At 56.5% G+C, this 19,148-nt stretch overlaps 3 protein-coding genes across 6 annotated transcripts in view; 1 reads left to right on the top strand and 2 right to left on the bottom strand.

Annotated features, from left to right (window-relative positions):
• Positions 1 to 2,266: 2,266 nt before the first annotated feature.
• Positions 2,267 to 3,774, bottom strand: DDIT4 (DNA damage inducible transcript 4). The gene is made up of 2 exons (XM_064662096.1): positions 3,601 to 3,774; positions 2,267 to 3,398 (listed from the first exon to the last, which is right to left on the bottom strand). Exons 1-2 carry the CDS (start codon positions 3,695 to 3,697, stop codon positions 2,917 to 2,919), a joined length of 579 nt encoding a protein of 192 aa, XP_064518166.1. The 5' UTR covers positions 3,698 to 3,774; the 3' UTR covers positions 2,267 to 2,916.
• Positions 3,775 to 8,623: 4,849 nt separating this feature from the next.
• Positions 8,624 to 15,611, bottom strand: ANAPC16 (anaphase promoting complex subunit 16). Its single transcript, XM_064662097.1, has 4 exons — positions 15,524 to 15,611; positions 13,512 to 13,669; positions 11,096 to 11,170; positions 8,624 to 9,376 (listed from the first exon to the last, which is right to left on the bottom strand). Exons 1-4 carry the CDS (start codon positions 15,580 to 15,582, stop codon positions 9,261 to 9,263), a joined length of 408 nt encoding a protein of 135 aa, XP_064518167.1. The 5' UTR covers positions 15,583 to 15,611; the 3' UTR covers positions 8,624 to 9,260.
• A 28-nt stretch (positions 15,612 to 15,639) lies between these two features.
• Positions 15,640 to 19,148, top strand: part of ASCC1 (activating signal cointegrator 1 complex subunit 1) — a 34,193-nt gene continuing 30,684 nt past the window's right edge. For 3 of the 4 annotated variants that reach the window (XM_064662092.1, XM_064662091.1, XM_064662094.1), the window contains exons 1-3: positions 15,708 to 16,138; positions 17,077 to 17,201; positions 18,264 to 18,366. In XM_064662092.1, coding sequence (XP_064518162.1) covers positions 17,093 to 17,201; positions 18,264 to 18,366 — 212 coding nt within the window. In that variant the 5' untranslated portion in view covers positions 15,708 to 16,138; positions 17,077 to 17,092. Of the gene's footprint in view, positions 16,139 to 17,076; positions 17,202 to 18,263; positions 18,367 to 19,148 lie in introns of all 4 variants that reach the window. The other variant, XM_064662093.1, reaches the window with a different exon arrangement.

The following is a 19,148-nucleotide window of genomic DNA, read 5'->3' as shown; positions in this document are numbered from 1 at the left end:
TTGGATGTGCATCCTGACAGCAGCAACTTGGAAACTGCAGTTGGATTTGGGATCTGTGCTCCCAAATGGGTCTCTTTTCCCCACATCCCCCCTCCCTGGGGCAGCGCAAGGCTGGACCCCACGGCATCCCCTGTCCCCCAAGGGCTGGAGGTTTTGGGATGGGAACTTCCCCCTTTTCCCTTTTTTTCCCCTTCTCTCAGAGGCCAAGGGTCATGTCCCTTCTGTTTCCCCTCAGTGCCACATTCCCAGCAGTGGTGAGTCAGCCCCTGGGGAGTCTGGCATGGCTGCAACCAGGCACGTTCATGGCCCAGTTTTTGGGGTGGTTTTGCTACATTTTGGGTCCAGAGCAATGAATTTCAGTGTGTGTTGGTCCCTGTTCACCTGCAGGTGATTTGGGCTGCCCATCAGCTCATTAGCCCAAGCTTTTAATTGGAGCAGCTGCCAAAGACCAGGAGGCAACAAAGGCAGGTACTCTGGGAGCAGTGTCCTCTAGCAGGCAGGTAGGGAGCAAACTCCACTTCTCACTGTCATTTCTGGTAGCAAAACATGAGGGTTTAGCGTTACTGTGGGATTTAAATCCTCATTTGCCTTACTGCTGCTTGTGTCCCCAAAATCTCCCTTTTCCCACCGCTGTGCTGGCAGCTGGGATCCCCAGGCTGATGTTGGTGCCACAAATAGCTCCGTTGATGCCTCCTCGGTCCCAAAATATCCCTTTGCCTACCCCCCTGCCATGGGAGACGCTTAATCCAGCCTGGCTGGAAGCTCCTGGCACCTTGCAGAGAGCTGCCAACCCCAGGGACCTTGCTACACCCCCAGATTTCCCATGGAAAGGCCATTTTGCTATAAATAAGAGCAAAGCTTCACCTTCACAGCTGGGGCTGAGACCACAGGGTGTTTTCTGAACAGAGGGTTTTGCTGGGCACCCCCCAGCAAAGAGGCTGTCCCATTGCTCTGTGTTCACTTTTGGGAGTTTTGGTGGATTTTACTGTTTTCTTGGCATGATAATTTTAAAAAACAGGATGTGGAGTCCCCTGTCTTCCCTTGGAGGGGCTGGTAGGGGACAAGTGGGGGTCACGCTGCTGCTGGAAGCACAGGAGGCACAGGGCCACCCCCCTCCATGTGCTTAGGAGCTTGATATTTAAAAATACATGCATTTATGGGCTATATTTATCACTCCAAGTCTCAATGTGCCTCAACAGGGGATGACTGCACCGCCCGGTCACCGCGCCGTAAATCATCCCGGGAGCAACACACTGTGCTGGCAGAGCCCAAACCTGCTCCTCTCACGGTTTTGCCAAACAAACTTGGGGTTTGGAGTTCCTTTTCCACCCCTCCCAGGGATGGATTTGTGCTGGATGATCCCACGGGTGCTGCCTGACCCCAGCAGGGGGATGCCCCTCATGTGAGGGGGGGATGCTCTGGCACGTGACCCTTTGAGAAATGTTCCAAAGCCCCCCCTTTGCACGATGTGGGTGTGCAAAGGTCTGTTTCCAGCTGTGCCACCCTGACTGCTCCTAGGTGGTATTTACACCAGTGAGAAACGCTCCAGTTGGGGGTTGTCCATGTCAAACCCGAGTTTTTTTTCCGTGAAAAGTCACTGTTTGTCCACAGGGGAATAAAACAAAACAAAACAAAAAAATCCAACAACTCAAACCTGAGCCAGAACAAACTTGTATGTAAATGGAAATGGTGTTTCAGGCTGGTTCTATCCCCCCACACCTTCGTAGGGGAGGGCTCCTCGTTTGCCAAGTGACTTAATCACCCTTGAGTGAAAGCCTTTCCCCCCCCCCCCCCCCCCCCCCCCCCCCCCCCCCCCCCCCCCCCCGAGGCCTCTAATTGCAGGTTTGTGTAATTGGTCTCAGCTTGGCAGTGGGTTGGGGTATGCTCACTCCTGGCAGGTGTGACCCTCCCCAGCCTCCCTCCCTCACAATTTTAGCCAGTTCTCCTGGGTTTCGGCCCAGATTTTCCCCCATGGGTCCCAGGGGAGGAGCAGCAGCTCCTGGCTGGGATGCTGGGGTGCTCCTCCCCAGGCATGAGCAGGCACTGGGCTGGCTCAGGGCCCTGACTCAGCCCCCCTGAGTCACAGCCCCATGGCTGCAATTAGGAGTGGGTGCACCGGGATTCCCCACCGTTCCCAAAACCTCCAGCTCCCACCACAGGGGCTGCCCTGCCAGGGAAAGCCTTCCCGAGGGTGCCAGCGGGGCTTTCAGAGCAGTGGTTGCATCATCCCCTCCCCGGACCAGACTGACAACAGGGAGATGGCGGGTTATCAATCAAGACAACTTTTATTAGAAAAGTAAAAAAACCACCCGACACGATTTGCATAGGAATTGTCGCACTTGAACATCAAGTGTATGAGTGTAAACTGTAACCAATGAAGCGCCACACGGTGTCGGGGCCGGGGGTCCTGCCCTCCAGCCCCGCGGCACCTCACGTGCCCCTCTCCCCACCACTCTCGTGATCAAAGACGCGGCGCAATTCCAGAGCCCCCTCCCGCCCGGCTGCCGGCGGAGGGGGGTTTGTCTTTGATCCAGACCCACGGCTCAGCCATCACTCACTCCCCCCCGCCCCTGAAGCCCCATTGATTACAATCCTCGTTACAAAAGAAGAGCCCCATGATTGATCAGCCATCAGGAGACCGGCCGCCCCCCCCAGCAGCCCCGCTGCCGCCTCCGGGAGCATCCCGGGATCATCCCACAGTCATCGACGGCGCGAAGCGACCTCCGCCTGGGTCCCGGTCCGCTCCACGGCAGGGATGTCCCGGCATAGGCAGGGCCCCCACGGGGACCTCCACCTGCCCAAACTACTTCCACCTACAGCCCTACTCCAGCCTAACCTAAACTACAGCGGCTGCCCCGAGCCGCCGCCACGCTCCGACCGGCTCTTCCAAAGCACTCGGGAAGCGGGCCCGGCCCATCAGCACTCCTCGATGAGCAGCTGCTCGGAGCTGTACAGCTTCTTCTTGATCACCCTGAAGCCCGTGCTCAGCTTCAGCGGCGCGAAGGCCGGCCCCGAGGCGAAGAGTCCCTGGATCTTGGGCCAGAGGCGGGAGTCCAGCCGGAGCACCAGGGTGAGCTGGAAAGTGGGCACCACGGCGGGGTCCACGGCGATGTGCCCCACGTCGTGGCAGGCCTTGCCGTGCTCCACGCACAGGTCGAGGAGGGCCCCGCGCAGCCCGCAGGGTTCGCTGCGCGCCAGGCGCTGCAGCTCCGCCCGCACCTGCGCCAGGAGCTGCGCCGGCATCAGGAGCCGGGAACAGCGCTTGGAGCCCAGCGGGGCCCGGCCCAGCGTGGCCTGCACCACGTCCATCACGTTAGAGCACAGCAGCTCGTCCTCGGGGTCGTGCAGCAGCTCCAGGTCCAGGTCCGGCAGCGACACCCCGTCGGCGTACTCGGCATCTGCGGGAGGCACGGAGGCAGGTCAGCAACACCGACCTCGGGGGCTCGGGATGGAACACGCGTGGGCTGGGGGAAACACCGATCCCAGGGGCTTGGGGGCGTAACAGGGTCTCGGCACAGCACCGCCACCCCCCTTAGGGACACTCAGTGATTTCCCCCCCCGTTCCTCGGAGAAACCCCAGGGAAGGGAGCTCACACTCACCTCCCTCCGAGCCAGAGGCGCTGCCCAGCGACTCGCAGTCGGAGGTCTCCAGGCGGCCCCGCTCGCCGCCCGCCAGCCGCTCCCACAGCCCAGGCATGGATACGGCTCTGGATTTGGACACAGACGTCACCGGCCCCCTCCCGGCTCTGCCGCCGCTCTGCCCGCACCCTCCGCGCCCGCCCATTATATAGCGGCGGTGCGAGTGTCCCCGCCCCCCGCCCCGCGCTCGCCAATGGGAGCGCGGGGCACGTCCGCCGCGTCTCTCCTGCCCGGTGACAGCGGGAGGCCACGCCCTCTCTCCCCTCGGCCACGCCCCCTCCGTGCAGGGCCACGCCCCCTCCCGGGCGGCCCCGGGCGCTGCAAACGGGACCCGCGGTTGCATCAGGGGGTCGGGCGGGTCCGCGGGGCCCCCCCGTGCCCCGCACCCCCCAGGGCCCGGGCACCGCCCCCGGGCACCCCCTCAGCGCCCAGACTCAGTTTCCCTGAGTTTTCCAGGTGGTGTTTGCGTGGTGCCACCGGCGCGGGCGGATCCTGCTGCCCCGGCATGGGATGGGGCTGAGCCCCCCTGCCCTGAAGCGGGAGTGATCCCGGTGTCCCATTAGCTGGCGTTGTCCTGGTTTCTTAAGGGAATAAGGGATGTTGGAATGAGACAGGGCTGAAGATCGAGAGGGGCGAGGGCAGGGTATGGCCGGGCTGGGATGGGGTTTTGCTCAGTGCCAGGCTGGGGGGAATCCCCATCTTCCTTCCCTCCTGGCTCATAAAACCGGGACGAGACCCCGCCGTCCTGCAAGCCCTCCACCCTGCGGGTGTGTCCCCCCACCCCAGGTCCGTGCGTGCCATCCCCGCGTACGTGACCTTCCCAAACCAGACCCCGAGGAGCTCAGGCAGCCGAACTGGCGATAAAGGGCTTTGTTTGTCCTCCCGCTGCGCTGCCCGCGGCTTTATCGGAGGGGCTGAGCACACTCTGCAGCCACCCCAGGACCTATCTCGGGTCCCGTCCTTCCCGAGCCGAGATTGATAACAGCCCGGCAGTAAACACAGTGCGGAGCAGAAAGTGCCCGGCGGCGAGGGGGCAGGACCCCCTCTGTGGTGACCCCCCCCAAAGGGTGAAGGGCAGCGGGTGCTGGGGGGTCTGGGCACCCCACCAGCAGCTGCTTTTTAGGGCTCAAAGCTTGAATCCATCGCCCTTTGGGGAGTGGGAGTCCAAGCGGGGGGAGTGGGGAGCATCCCAGGGAGCAGAGGGGCTGTGTGGGGAGCTGGGAACAAGTCCAGGCTCCCGCCTGCAGCTTGCAGAGCCACTGCTCGGCTTTTTGGAATAAAAGATGAGCAACCCCCAACCCCAGCTGTTAGATATACACCCAGATATTTGCACGCTCACGCTCAGAAACGGCTGGATGGTGCTTAGGATCCTGTTTTTCACAAAATGTACCTCGTGGGTTTATTTGTCCCCACAACCACTAAGTCGGTACAAATGTTGGCTGGGTGAGGCTGAAAATAGATGAGGAACTGCTGGTTTTGGGGTCCAAACAGGGGGGGAACGGCAAACAAACAAAAAAGAGGTAAAGGACCAGAGGGAAGACGCCTTGCTAAAAATAAGCTGGAATTCTGGAGCCAAGCATAAATATTTTTCTTTCTTTGCCATAGCATCTCCTGGTAGGCAGGGGAGCAGGCAGCTCTGGCGTGATGGCAAGTTTTAAAGGGAAATGTAATTTTTAATCCCTGCGATCAAATAATCCCAACACAAATCCATGCACTTCGGCTGGGAAGGGAGAAGGATGTGGGGCTGGCAGCTCCTTCTCCTCCCCAAAAGAGGCTGAGATCCAGGCTGCTCCACCGCAGCCGAGCCTCGAGGAATGGTTTTGGGCTGGAAAGCGAAGTTTAGTTAGCTACAGTGTAGCTAATCCCTGAGCTTCCCCTCCCCAGGTCCTGCTGCTGGCACAAACCCAGCGCGGTTTTTGTGGAGGAGCAGTGTGTCTTCCCCCTGACCTGCTGGCCTTTCTGGGAGAACAGAGAGGGATCTAAACTTTCTGGACAGGCTGTTCCCAGGCGGCTGTGCCTTGTGGGATGCCCTTCCGTGTTGAGATTTGCTGGATCACTCCGAGTTCCAGCCTGGCTGGCTTTGCAAAGGGTTAAGCAGGAGCCGGGGGGAGCGGCTGGCACTGGGGAGGGTCCTGGGCTGGGCCCCTGCTCGGGATGTGCTGAGCTCAGCGGTTTTGCGGGGCCGCAGGGGGAGGGGGCTGGAGAGGAGGAGGAGGAGGAAGGGAGGAGATGTATCGAGGGGCTCAGCGAGTGCCTCGGTGCACCTCGGGTACAAACCGTGCCCCACGTGTGGTGGGGGGGTGAATTCCTGCCCCACAAGGTGCTGCCGCTACCTGCTGTGTAGTTGTTTGTTCCCAGCAGCTCCGTGGCCAAAAAAGCTGCTTTTAGGTAGATTTGCACATTATTTTGTCCCTCGGGGTTGGCGCAGAGGCCACTGTGATCCTCCGTGTCCAAGCATTCCCGTGGGGAATGTAACAGAGGGGCTGAGGCTGCCGTTTTTGGGGTGTCCCCTCAGTGCCTGCTGGGTGGGTGTCCTTCGCACCCTCTCTGGCCCTGTCCCCGCTCGCAGGGTCACCGATTGTGGCAGGGGGTGGCGGGCACACGAGGGGTGACCCCGTGCATCCTCTGTGCCCGTGGCCAGGTCTGACAGGTGAGCTGTGGCTGCGTGGGACGCGGCACAGGTCCCGGCGTGCCGCCGGCCGGGCAGGTCCCTGCCACAGCCCAACCTCCCGGGCCCGTCTCTCGCCCCCGGGACAAGCAGCTGCAGGAGCCGGGCGGAGAGGAACAAGGAACGTGCATCCAGGAGGGCGGTGGACAGGTTTTTGGCAGCTGAGATGCCGAGTTGGCACCGCAGATTTGCGGGGGGGGGGCCCTCTGAAACTCATCTCCCCTTGGGTGCTTCTGGGGGAGAAGATGGGAGATGGTGTTTCGGGGGTGCTGCCCCACTGCTGCACCCTGGGTGCTGGAGGGGCCTTCCCGGGCGGGCTCCTTGCCCGGGCAGCAGGGCGAGCGCGTGCCTTGGCGCCCTGGCCGGCGCTGGGGCCGTGGCCAGCAGTGCGAGGAGCCGGGGAGGGGAGGTGTGAGCGGGGCCGGTACATAACGTTCTGCCTCGAGCACCCACAGGAAAACCAACCAGCAGCCCTGAACGAGGCTCTTTGTTCGGCTCTTTTTTTTTTTTTATTCTCCCTCCCCTCCCCTGCATCAACTTTTTCTGGCAGCTGACGGGGTCCCTTCCCCCCCCCCCCGTGCTCCGTGCTCAGCTGCGGCCTCCGAACAGCCCCCGAGAGCCCCGGGGTGAGGGGGCAACCGGGCTCCCAAGCCTCAAGGAGGGATATTCACCGCCGGCGCTGCCCCACTGATCTGCAAAGCAGGAAATAGGCTGGGGAGTTTCCAGCTGCCAGGGAAAAGCTGGGTTTGGAGGAGGGGGAGAGCAGAGGGGTTTTGCCAGTGCGATGCCTCCAGCTCTCCCTGCCTTACATAAAGTGTTTACTGAGCGGGAGGAGGGAACGGCCAACAACATGTTTGTGCATTCGTAGTACTGTACAGGGTGAACTTTTCACTTCCTCTCAATAGCTCTCACACATGTGTCTATTTTGGTGCTGGGCACACATACAAACACACCATGTACAGCACGGAGCCGGGGACGTTCCCTGCTCCTGCTCTGTCCCAGCACAAAGAGCGGCTGGAAAACAAGGAACGGGAGGAGGGCGAGGGGGATAAATCTCAGCCCCGCCGTGTTTGGGATGTGTACAGGGAGGTCTGGGCACTGCCTGGGCGCTGCATCCCGTGGGCAGCGCCGCAGGCACCGAGCCCCCAGCGTTCCCAGAGGGCTGGCGGAGTGGAAAAGTTTCCCAAGTCGAGCAGTAGAAAGGAAAGGCTCCTTCTGGGTCTGATTACGCCGGGTTCAGCAAGGGGGGGGTTTGGGGATCTGCTGTTCCGTTCCCAAACCCCACGGTGATGCGGGGCGGGTATTTTTGGCAGGTTTGGCCAAGGTACGTTTAGGTGGCTGAAGTAAGCAGGATTAAAAATAGATAATACCAAACAAAAAAGCTGATGATTGAAACGCTCCCTTCTTTCCCAAGCGAGCCCATCTGGGATGGAGTTTTGATCCCGCCCGCCGTCACGTTTAAAGCGATCCTGGCCACGGACCCGCTGACTGTGCAGGAGGCCCCCGCAGAGCAGGGGCTGGCAGCCCTCCAAGGCTGGGGAGGAGGTTTTCCGGGCTGGGGCCGGGGCCGGGACACGTCTCAGCTGAGCCGCAGCCTTACGTGGGAACGCCCCTACACCGCTCCAGGAACCTCGCCGTGAATTTCCACGGAGCTGGAGTTCGGGCTTCACCAGCAGTGTGGGGCTCTGGGTCACCCAAATCTCTGATACTGGAACTGATTTATTAACAGCAACAAACACAGAAGGTGGCTGTGTACTTTCCCCCCTTAGTTTTGGCTCACTGCTGGTGATCCAGCTAAAATGGGGAGAGTTTCCAATTAATCTGTTTCAATCCAGATGTGGCTGGACTGAAATAGTGAGTAAAAAATACAATCATCTAGTAAATAAGATGTTGAAAATGGAAGACTTAGGCATCTGGAGCAGTAAATCATATAATTGCTTGCATACGGTGCTGCTCCTACCCCCTGCTGGCCAGCAGAGCCGTGGGGTGAAGGCTCTCATCCATGGAAAATCATGTTGAAATGGTTATGCCAGAACATGGAAATTCAGTTCCCTCCAGGAACAGAAGTGAAGTACAACCGAAAAACAAGATGATTAAAATGGATGGATTTAAATAAGGGGTTTCTGCCGCTGGCAGAGCTAAACCAAGATTAAAATGTGATTTAAATCAATCCACTTTTGAGCGTGAGTTCCTCTCAAACTGAACTTCACTTGACCATCACGACAGCCGAGCTGCCTCCGAGCTTCCTTAAACCTCGCCCACCTCCTGAACAGCTGACTCTTTCCCTCATCAGACCCTCCCCCATCAGATAAACTGTTGTGAAGAGAGAATTATTTTATTGTCACAGAGAAATTTAATACAAACGAAGAGGAAAAAGTTTCAGAGTATTAAAGAAAGAGCAGTGTCCTTCCTTACCAGCGCTACTAGAGAAATGGTGATGGAGAGGGAACAGCTTCCGAGGCACCGCCTGGCCCCTCACCCGACCTGGGACAGTTCCTGCCGTGTCCATCCCCCAGAACAAGGGCTGGGGCTGAGGAGTGTTTTTGGCAGGGTGTCATTTGCTGCAGAGCACAGACAGGGGTTTCCCTAGTCACCCAGTGCTTCGGCCGCGCGCCAGCGCAGGGCCAGGCCGAGTTACTGGGTCGCCCTCCCCGCGGCCACACTGTCAGTGTGCCCTCCTCTGTCAATAATACAGTGACTCTCCGAGAGCTGCACAGCTGATCCTGCCTTCTAAGTTACAGAGACTGAGCCCTGCCAGCCTGTCAGAGTGAGGACTTACAGAATCCAGTCATTTCTGTTTATTGGCAGCTTTACGGGGGATCCCCGCTCCCAGAAGGACGCGAAGCCCCGCCGTGCCGATGCAGCTGTCAGCATCTGATGAACGGGGGGGGGTTGGAAGCCAGGCCAGGGAATGCTTTTCTTCTGCTCCCTGACAGCAGCGATCCAGACACGCTCAGCCCGAGGAAGGAGTGAATCCCAGGAGCTGCTCTATTGGCTTGTACCTCCACTCATCTGCCTCCAGCTCCTCCACCAGACCGGCTAGTTTTTCCATCCTTGCCACTTGTTGATCTGCGAGTTCAAAGGTAACTGTGGTTTGCAATGGCAGCGCAATTAAACCTTTCAATTAGATGCAAATTCCCAGCTGTCAGTGGGGAGCAGGGTGGAATAAAACCCACCGAGCCCCTTTGAGTCCAAACCCACCCTGTGCAAACGGCGAGGAGAAAGCAGGGACGGGCTTTTCTGCCCCGGTGTGTATTTACCCATCCCTGCCTGTGCCGTGTACATTCAAGTCCTAACAGGGAAACACAAGGCCCATTAGTGTACAGGGGTGAAAACAGGATGGAGCTCATTTCTTTAGCATAAATATTTATAGTGCAGAAGAACAGAGAAGTTCAGAGGGCTTGGTCAGCCCACGGGAGAGCTGGGTGCAGCACAAAGAACTGCTGGCTTTAATGAAGGTCCTCGGAGGAGGACCTGGATGAGTGTGGCAGAAAGGCTCTGCAATCAGAGCCTGCTAACGAGATGAAGGTCTGTCCCTGGGGATCCCCAAGACAACACGTTCCTCTTAGGTTTATCTATAACTGATTTGTGTGCTGGGTACATGGGCTCCATTTTTAGCTAAGTTATCTGCAGTGGTGCAGAGATGGGAATTATCTCTTCTCCTGGCTCTGCTGGAAGTGTAACAGCGTGCTGTAAACTCACTGCAGCCTCTTGGAGAGACGGCCCAGGACTAGAGAGAGGTGTAACATAAACTGTGCATGATTTATGCTGACTGCAGCACTGGGTGCTTTGGAGAGGGACTCTTCTCACTCCACCTCCTGCAACAGAGTGCTTTTGGGAACTGTCAAACTAACAAGCCAAAAAATGATGACCTTGATCTTTTCCTTTAAGCCCTACACCTTTCTCACAAAGAGAAAACAGGGAGGTGCTCTGCAAACCAGTTTCCAAGTCTGGTCTTTGTCGGGGTGCCAGGCTGTGCAGCAGCCCCTGGTAGCTACAGCCACAACAGAGCTGTGGAAATGAGGGCTCAGAAGTTCAGCTTGGCTTTTTGGTTCATAAAGAGAGGATCACGGCCTCGCAAGCTGCTGCACGCCCTCAGACCACCTCCTGACAACCGGAGGAGGACAGGAAACCTCCACGGTCTGAGACAACAGGTGGAAGTACCATTTGAGCTGACAAAGAGGTGGGGACAGCAAGGATGTGACCCTGCAGCAGCAGGCAGGATCTGGTGCTGAGCTCTGCTCTGAGAACCGAAGCTGGGTGCAATCAAGCCCATCCTTTGGTTACAGGGCGAAGGGCCCAGGAGGGAAACAGAGGTTCAAAGAAGACGTAAGGCTCTTCCCTGGGGAGGCAGGGAGTGGAGTCAGCCCTGTCACACCACGCCACGCCACGCCAGGCACCTCCCGAGCACCTCTGGGAACCTCGCTTGACCCTGCCGGTGCCAGGAGGGCTCAGCTGAGAAACAAAGGTGGAATGGAGCGTCTCTTTGCCCCAGGCCAGAGAGACAGTCAGTGCCGGGCTGGGAGATCAGAGCGTGGGTGTTTCCTGCCCATACCCTCCTCCTCGGCCTCACCTGGCGCAGGCAGCGCGGCCACGGACAAACAAGCTTCGGGAGGCAGGGCCTGTTCCCACCCAGCTCTGTGGGCTCCCGGCGCTTTGCATAGGGCTTGCAAAAGGACTCGGGGGGTGGCCTGACTTAGCGTTCGTGGTGCTTTTTTGTGGTTGGCACCCGAGAGCAGGTCAGGCTGCTCCCCTGCCCCCCTCCCCGCCGCAGCAGACGGTGCTTACCGTGCTTCACCTGCTTCAGCGTCGACGCCACCTGGAAGCTGAAGACAGACTCGCAGAGGAATCTCTCGGAGCCATCTGTAAGCAGGAAGAAGAGGTGGTTGAACCCCAGAGTTAAGGCTGAGCAGCGTTCGCCGAGTGCTGCCGACCTTCTATTTTCACATTGGAGGTGTGGGTTTCCCCCCTGCCTCGCCAGCCCCTGTGACCCTGCACAGGGCTCTGGCTGGTTCCTGGTGCCACTTGGGGGACATCCCGACTGGAATTCTGCTACATCCCCTCTGACAAGCAATTTTAGTCCATTTTTAAATAGAAGGTAAGCTAAGGAGAAGCCAGGTAATGTCATGGCAGTCTTGGATTCCCTCAGGGCTCAGACGCTTGTGTCCTTAGAATGCTTTAGGATCTCTCACAGGCTCAGACCATAACCCTGCATAAAGAATTTCAAATAATGTGTATCTTGCCATCCAAGTCAGTAATTTATCACACAAGTGACTCAGAAATAAAGCAATCTGGAAAAACACAGCTAATTGTGTGCCAAGTACTGACACAGTTTATACTGCTTCCTTCTAAAAAAACCCAAAATACCTAAAGGTCTATTTAAAAACAAGTGAGATAGTTAAAGTAACAACAGAAATCAGTCAGTCAGTGGGGATTTTTGAAGAGGAAACTGGTATGCAGCTCCCCCACTGGACCTGCCTGACGAAAGAATGGGTGTATCACCTTTTGTGTCAGAAATTAAAAAGCAAACCTAAAGCTTCCTGAAACAGGGACAGTGTTTGGTTGTTGCTGCCACCCAGAGCAGATGAACTGCTGTGTTCCTGGTAAAGAGGTCAGCCCAAAGCACAATCAATTAAAAGCCCTGTGCCATAATGACATGGAGAGAAGCAATTTCAAAGACTAAGGGTAGAGCAAAACTCTGGAAAAATTTAATCCAAAGCTGAACCACAGGGAAGAGCTGGAGATTTGCTGTGCTCAGAGCACCTCTTGCAAGAGCTGAAATGCTGTGTTGGTGCTGCCCCAAACATATCCTTCCCTTTCCAGGGAGCAGGACCAGGGCAGGGATTGTTCCCCTGTGCTGGCACCGCTGAGGGACCGCGAGGGCTGGACCCAGCTCTGGGCCCTCAACAGGAGAGACCTGGAGGGGCTGGAGCGTGTGCAGGGAAGGGAACGGAGCTGGGGAAGGGGCTGGAGCAGCAGGAGCAGCTGAGGGAGCTGGGGGGGCTCAGCCTGGAGAAAAGGAGGCTCAGGGGGGACCTTCTGGCTCTGCAAGTCCCTGACAGGAGGGGGGAGCCGGGGGGGGTCGGGCTCTGCTCCCAGGGAACAAGGGACAGGACAAGGGGAAACAGCCTCCAGCTATGCCAGGGGAGGCTCAGGTTGGACATCAGGAGGAATTTCTTGCTGGAAAGGGTGGTCAGGCCTTGGCAGGGGCTGCCCAGGGGGGTGGTGGAGTCCCCATCCCTGGAGGTGTCCAAGGAATGACTGGACACGGCACTCAGTGCTCCAGTCTACTTGTAAGGTGGTGATCAGGCACAAGTTGAACTCCACGATGTTGGAGGCTTTTTCCAGCCTTACAGTTCTGTTCTCTCCTCTGACTCCCTGTCTGTCCTGCCGAGTGGCTCTCGGGAGGAACAGCTGCCTGTCTATTTGGTAACATGAAGTGCTTCATTACTTTAATTTGTTTTGAGGGCTCGTTAAGTTCTATGAGCAAGCCTTTAGTCATAATTACTTCAATAGCCTGGCATATGGGCTCTAATGTGTAATAAAAACAGCCCTTCAACGGCACAGCCATCAGCTCCCAGCTGCCCTGCGCTGCCACGGGGACACCCCAGGCTCAGTCCCAGCCATCCCACTGGATTTCAGGTTCACACAGACAAGTGCTCCATGGTGACATGGGAAGTTCAAGGGGAACAGACAGACAGACAGACAGACCCTGGTTTAACCCTGTCATGTGGAGAACCTGCCCTTCCTCCCTCACCCAGAGCAGCTGCGGCATGCCCAGCTCCTCCTTCCCCAGTCCCGACGGAGGGAAGGGCTCAGGCACCCAGACACAAGCTGGCAGGGATACAAGCTGCCTCCTGTACTAGCCCAGTCAAATCCAACCCAAACCAAGAAAAATACTCCTGCCTCAGCTATCCTCACAGTAATCCCTGCCTGACATCAAAGGATTAGCTAACAATGAGCAATTAACACCGTCATGTTCCCTTTCAGCAGATCCCCTCCTCGTCTGAAGTGTTGTCATGGAGCTAAAAACCAGGTGACTGCCAGAAAAATCATTTCCTCACGAACAACTGGTGGGAAAGGCGGGGCTGCTCGGGACCCCGGTGCTTCCTTTCTCCCTTCAGCTTTTGCCAGCTGAAGCCCAAAAAGGCAGCAGGGTGCCAAGCTCAACAAGTTGGAGGAGGAGAAGGGCAGGAGCAATCACCTTCCAGCATCTCCCCAGCTCCTTTGGGGTAAGTGAAGAGGGCTTTCCGGGGCGGTGCCAGGTCCGAAACGCTGAACCCCGACCCTGTCACGGAGCTGCCGCTGACTCCGCCAGCCGAAGAGGAGGAGGAGGAGGCTGCCATCTCACCCCGTCCCAGCCTGGAAGAACAGAGAGGCAGCAGAGCCGAGTTAGAGACGCGGCGTCTCGGAGTTTCCCCGGGCGCAGAGCCAGCGGCTCTGAGGTCGGATGAGGGTGGTGAGGGGCAGGAAGGTGCCGCCTCCGCTGCCTCAGAGCTTCAAGGCTGCCCTGTGTGCGTGGGAGAGCTGCCTGCACCCCACTGCCTGTGGGGACGGGCACAGAGAGACCCCAAAACTGTCGGTAACCCCCGCTCCGACCCCTCAGACAAGGGACCCTGGGACCTCATCCAGATGATCATCCAGATGATGCACGAAAATAACCTGAATTCACTGGCCTTTAGCTGCCCTGGCCCTTGTCCTACTCCCCAGGGTCATAAAAAGGCGCTTTTTTTTTTTCCTTTTTTTTTTTCCTTGTTTCCAGGAGCACAAACACAGAAAAAGTCCTGCTGCCTCATAAAACCTGGAAGGCTGCAGGACTGCCAGTTCCAGGGCTGCATCCTGCACGAAGCCACACTGTGCTTAACTTGCAGCAGCTGCTTTCTGCATCATTCCAGATGTGCTTTTGCCTTTAAAAACTGTATTTGACCTAAACTGGCAATGGCTGAGGATCCAACTGCCTGTGCAGCACAAGCCCAGTCGCCTCTCGCACACCTTTCTCTCATCCTTGTTTTAATTTAAGAGGGTGTATGTTTGTCATGACAGAGTTCTTAAAACTCACCATGTACCTCTCTGATAGTAAAATAGGTGTCCCTTGGCACTTATGAGTGACAGCACTTGCTGCTCCCCCAAACACTTATAAGCACCTCCCCATTATCGTGCCCATTTAATTCATTTCTGTTATCTTATTTAGTACATTTCTGCAGGCACTGGAGGGTACACATCCAGTGCCTTTGGAAAGCACGCAAGGATTTTGTGGAGAAAATGGGGTTTTAAGATGCTGTCATAACTAGGACTTGTGTTCTGTCACAGTTAATCATGGAATCCTGGAATAGTATGGGGTTGGAAGGGACCTTAAAGGCCGTCCAGTTCCAACCATGGGCACCTTCCACTAGCCCAGGTTGCTCCAAGCCCCATTCATCCTGGCCTTGGACACTTCCAGGGATCCAGGGGCAGCCACAGCTTCTCTGGGCACCCTGTGCCAGGGCCTCCCCACCCTCCCAGGGAAGAGTTTATCCCAAAGGCCCAGCCTAAGCCTGCCCTCCATCAGTGTGCAGCCATTCCCTGTGTCCTGGCACTCCTTGTACACACTCTCTCCAGGGGCGATCAGGGCTGTTTCATTCACTGCGTGTCACACAGAACACAGCAGCTCACAGGAGGCTGGGGGCTTAGGGGCGGTGAAGGAAAACGCCTGGATGAAATAAACTTTTATCACGGCTACGCCACGTCCAGCAACACCTTCCTCGGCTCCCCGCTCGCGAGGGCGGCGAGATGACGGTTCGCGTTGAAACCACGGCGGCCGGGGGAGGGGCTCGCGGACCCGACAGATTCCTATAGGCGTAGCTGCAGGGGGTTTTATTTTAAACGAACACAGGGGAGAGGAGGCAACAGGTCGGGGCGATGCCGGGGCGTGTACGCGAACCTGCGCCCTCAGGCGCCTGACGCGCCGCCATCTTTACGGGAGGCGGGGCCGCCTCGCCACAGACCACGCCCCATTCAGACCACGCCCCCAAAGCACACCGGCTCCGTCGCAGGCCACGCCCCTTTCCCGCCCCCCCCGGCCCCTCCGCGCCGCTTCCCGGTGAGTGCGGAGTCCCCGCCCGCGCCGCCGCCGCCTCTGCCCTCCCCGCTTCCTCCCGTTCGCCCTAGCGCCCTCCGTCTCCCGGTCCGCCCCCTTCCCGCCGCTCCCGGTGCCCTCCCGGGCCCTCTCTCCGTTACCTGGGCGCCCGGGCGGCGGCTGGGCGCGGGCGGCGCGCGTGGCCGCGCTCGCGGTGCATGATGGGGCGGGCGCGCGCCACTTCCGCCGGGGCGCGGGAGGGGAGGAGGGAGGGGAGCGGGGGCAACAAAATGGCGGCGGCGGCTGAGGGGATATCCCGCTGCTCCCGCCGCCTTCCCGCAGGGGTTCGGGCCTAGAGCTTCCCTGCTCTCGGCGCCCCGGGGGTTTGCGCGGTGCGGGCCGTGGCGGGGCTGCTGTGCCCCTGCCGACTTTCCCGGAGCTGCCCGTAGCCCCTCTGGATCGTGCCTTCAGGAGCCAGTTTCTGTCCCTGATCGTACGCTTGGGAGCCTAATCCTGCCCCTAAACTTGCCCTCAGGAGCCTTATCCTGCGCAAAAGCTGCCTCCCCGTGTGCCGTGTGCCTCCCGAACCCCCCATCGCTGCTCGGCTTTCAGAAGCCTCGTGTCAAGAAATTGACGCCAACGTGTGTTTAAAAACGTGAACCAAAAAAACCCCAAACCAAACCCAGCGGCACTGCGATTCTTTTTCATGTCTTCTTCTGGGTGCACTTCACCTCTGCACTTCTCCCCTTGAGCTACGGAAGTATTTTATTTTCAGTGTAAGTTCTGGGTGGTTGTGAGTCATTTCAGAAGGTAGGGCTTGAACTGAGGGGAAAAACATTAACCTTCTGAACCTGATGTCCCTGTATAATAAATCTAGTTTAGAATAAATGCACCTTCAAAGGCACGCTCTTTATTTTTTCCTGTTGTGTTGCAGTGGACAGGTAAATGTTCTGTAAAAATTCACAGAGGTGAATTTTTTGGTGGAGACTTTGTTTTCTAAGTAACAGATTTCTGTTTTCAAACCAAGGCAAACTGAGACGTTAATAAAAAAAATTACATTTATTTAATTGCATTTAATGAATATTAATTATATTATTAATTTCATTAATATTAAATTAACCATTTTAGTAAACATAGAATTTTAAGTGAAGATTAAGATAGGTCACTGCCAGTTGTTTGTTTTTGCACCATTAAATGTTCTCTGCTGTAAAAACTGTAACTCAGTGCCAGCTAAAGCCCAAAGAAACTGAAATGTAGCATTGACTGAGGTTGGAGTGAGTTTTAGGCAGAATTACATATCTTATATTGCTTAAATTTTGCTTAAATTGTACCTGATTGTGCTTTCCCAGCTGACAAAGAATGTGCTTGAAGTTCCCATTAAATTACTCTTTGATTGAGTGTTGTAAGGTTTGAGGAAGTTTTGCCTTTCTGAAGTCTCTTGTGCATACACAGAGGAGCTTAAAACTCAAGGAGGGGCGATTTAAATTGTTTATTGGGAAGAAATCCTTCCCTGTGAGGGTGGGGAGGCCCTGGCACAGGTTGCCCAGAGAAGCTGTGGCTGCCCCTGGATCCCTGGGAGTGTCCAAGGCCAGGTCGGACGGGGCTTGGAGCAACCTGGGCTAGTGGGTGGTGTCCCTGCCCATGGCAGGGGGTGGAACTGGGTGGAATTTACCTTCCCTTGGCCTAAGCTGCAAAGCTGTCTTTGTTTTGGCAGCAGGAGGAGGAGCAGGATGGATGTGCTGAGGCCCACCCTGGTGAGGATTGGGGGGCGAGTGTACCGGAAGAATCTCATCCAAGAGCAGCCCTTCCCGCAGGAGGAGGAGGAGGATTTCTGTGCAGGTGAGGAGTGATGCTCCAGAGGTGAAAACGTCAACCCTGGGGACCCAGGGAGCTCTGAGTGTCATCTCTGGTGTCTTTGTGAGCACAAAGACCTGCCCCTGTGGTGGAGTCAAGTGTTAAAAGGGAGAAAACTTCTGTTTGATCCCTGATGATCCTGCTGCCTGAAGAGTGGGAGTAATCCCAGTTTCCCCACCCCCAAGTAGGTTTGGCTGCTTCACTGCGGAGGGTCAGTTTGCTTGCTGGGTGTGAAAGATCTCCAGGAAAGGGGGAAAACAAATTAGCTCTGTACATCTGTTTTTCCCAGGTTCCTGAAGTGCCTTTTCTTTTCTGGGGTGTGATTATTTGGAGATATGGCAGCAGAGGAAGCTGCTAAAGACCCTCCGTCCTTGCAGCGTTTGTGCCTTTAAAAACTGGCCTCCTACAATGCAGCTTTTTACCTGTTTTGGGGGGGAAATTCTTCCTGCTGTGGTGCATTTTACCTTTCTGCCTGTGTGTTTGTTGTAGCTGTGTGTGAGTTGTTGTGGGCACAGAAAAGCTCCAGTGTTGTTTCTCAGATGGGAAGGGCTGTGGCTGTTGTGTCCTTTTCCTGCCCTCACCTTGCCTTTCAGTGGATTGAACAAAGCTTTGACTTTCTCTTTCATTCCCCTCAGAGAATTTCTGTTTCTCTGAGGATTTCTAGTCTACTTTCACGGAACCCTTGGGCCAAAACTACCCTCACCTTTTATTTGTGTTCTTCTGCGGCTTTAAAGTTCCGAATAAGCTGGTGGCTTCCACCCTGCCGGGAGAAGAGACCATTCCCACTGTGTGGGAATTGCAGAAATTCCAGCTGAGAGCAACCCTGGGCTGTAACTGCCTCTTTCCTGCGCCTCCCAGCCCGCCCGATTTAGAAGCAGTCATTATGTTTTCCGGAGCCGGTGGCAAGGTGATAAATAAAAAGCAGTTATCCTCAGCGGAGAGGAGCCCGTTTCTTCCTTCATTTAACCTTGGGAGAAGGCTGGGAGGAGACTGCTGTCCTACATAAAGTGCTGCCAAACTTTTCAGAGGTTGTGGTTTCCCTGGTAGGCCCCGGTGACTGCGCGGACGATGATCCCTGCGACGCCTTCGTGGTGGAGGAGACTGAGCGAGGCTTCCAGAGCCGGATGGAGGTTCCCAGCCCCTTGTACAAGTGAGCCTGTGTGCCTGTGGGGTTTGTTTGAGTTGCTGCCAGCTGAGGAAGCAGTTGAGCACAGAATATTTGTTTTCTTTTTGAGGTCGGGGTGAACGCCGGATCTCCGAAATGTGTTCCGTGCTGTGGATTTGAGCGGTCGGGCAGGGAAAATTGGCACTGCCTTCCCAGTGTGGTGGTGCCTCGCTCGACTCCCTGCCATCCCCATGGCAGGGACAGCAGGTGGTGCTTGCTGGCTGGCAGGAGAGCGTTTGAGCATCTCTTCCCTTGAACATAAAAGCATCAGGGAGGGTGGGAGAAGGAAGGGGAGGAAGAAGTGGGGCGAGCAGCCCGGCAGGGGGAAGTTTGTGAAAGCTTTCAGAGCAAGCACACACCACTGGAATTGGCTATTGACTCCAGTCCAGTGTCTGCTGGGAAGCCTGTGGTGTTCAAAGCTCTGTCTAGTTATTTCTGACAGTTTTATTAGTTTAATAGTTTTGCTGAAATGTAGAGAAGGAAAAGTGGTCTGTGGTGTATTTGGATGCTGGCAAATGACTACCTTGAGCAAAGCAAAAAGCAGAAAAAAAGCCCTTAGTTTTTCCTCAGCTGGGATAATGGGAAAAATGGATAACCCAGCTGACAAATAGGCTGTGGCAGGATGTGCTGGGCAGAGCTGTCATGGACCACCTGACTCATTTTAACTTAAGCCAGTTGTGAGCCACAGCTCAACATCGTCCCGTGGTCCCAGGCTGCGCACGTGTGGAATCCTGGGAATCGCCTCCCTGCCTGGATGGGGTCCTGCA

This window comes from Pseudopipra pipra, chromosome 8, assembly GCF_036250125.1.
Source record: "Pseudopipra pipra isolate bDixPip1 chromosome 8, bDixPip1.hap1, whole genome shotgun sequence".
In the NCBI taxonomy this organism is placed as follows: domain Eukaryota; kingdom Metazoa; phylum Chordata; class Aves; order Passeriformes; family Pipridae; genus Pseudopipra; species Pseudopipra pipra.
Note: the sequence above shows the minus strand (reverse complement) of the source record. Positions and strands in the feature narration are given on the sequence as shown.

Excerpts from the sequence above, each read along its gene's own strand:
- DDIT4 (XM_064662096.1), bottom strand. The coding sequence starts at position 3,697 with ATGCCTGGGCTGTGGGAGCGGCTGGCGGGCGGCGAGCGGGGCCGCCTG. Across the intron at positions 3,399-3,600 it reads CGCCTCTGGCTCGGAGGGAG|ATGCCGAGTACGCCGACGGG; the intron begins GTGAGTGTGAGC and ends TGCCTCCCGCAG.
- ANAPC16 (XM_064662097.1), bottom strand. The coding sequence starts at position 15,582 with ATGCACCGCGAGCGCGGCCACGCGCGCCGCCCGCGCCCAGCCGCCGCC. Across the intron at positions 13,670-15,523 it reads GCCGCCGCCCGGGCGCCCAG|GCTGGGACGGGGTGAGATGG; the intron begins GTAACGGAGAGA and ends CTGTTCTTCCAG. Across the intron at positions 11,171-13,511 it reads AGCTGGGGAGATGCTGGAAG|ATGGCTCCGAGAGATTCCTC; the intron begins GTGATTGCTCCT and ends TCCTGCTTACAG.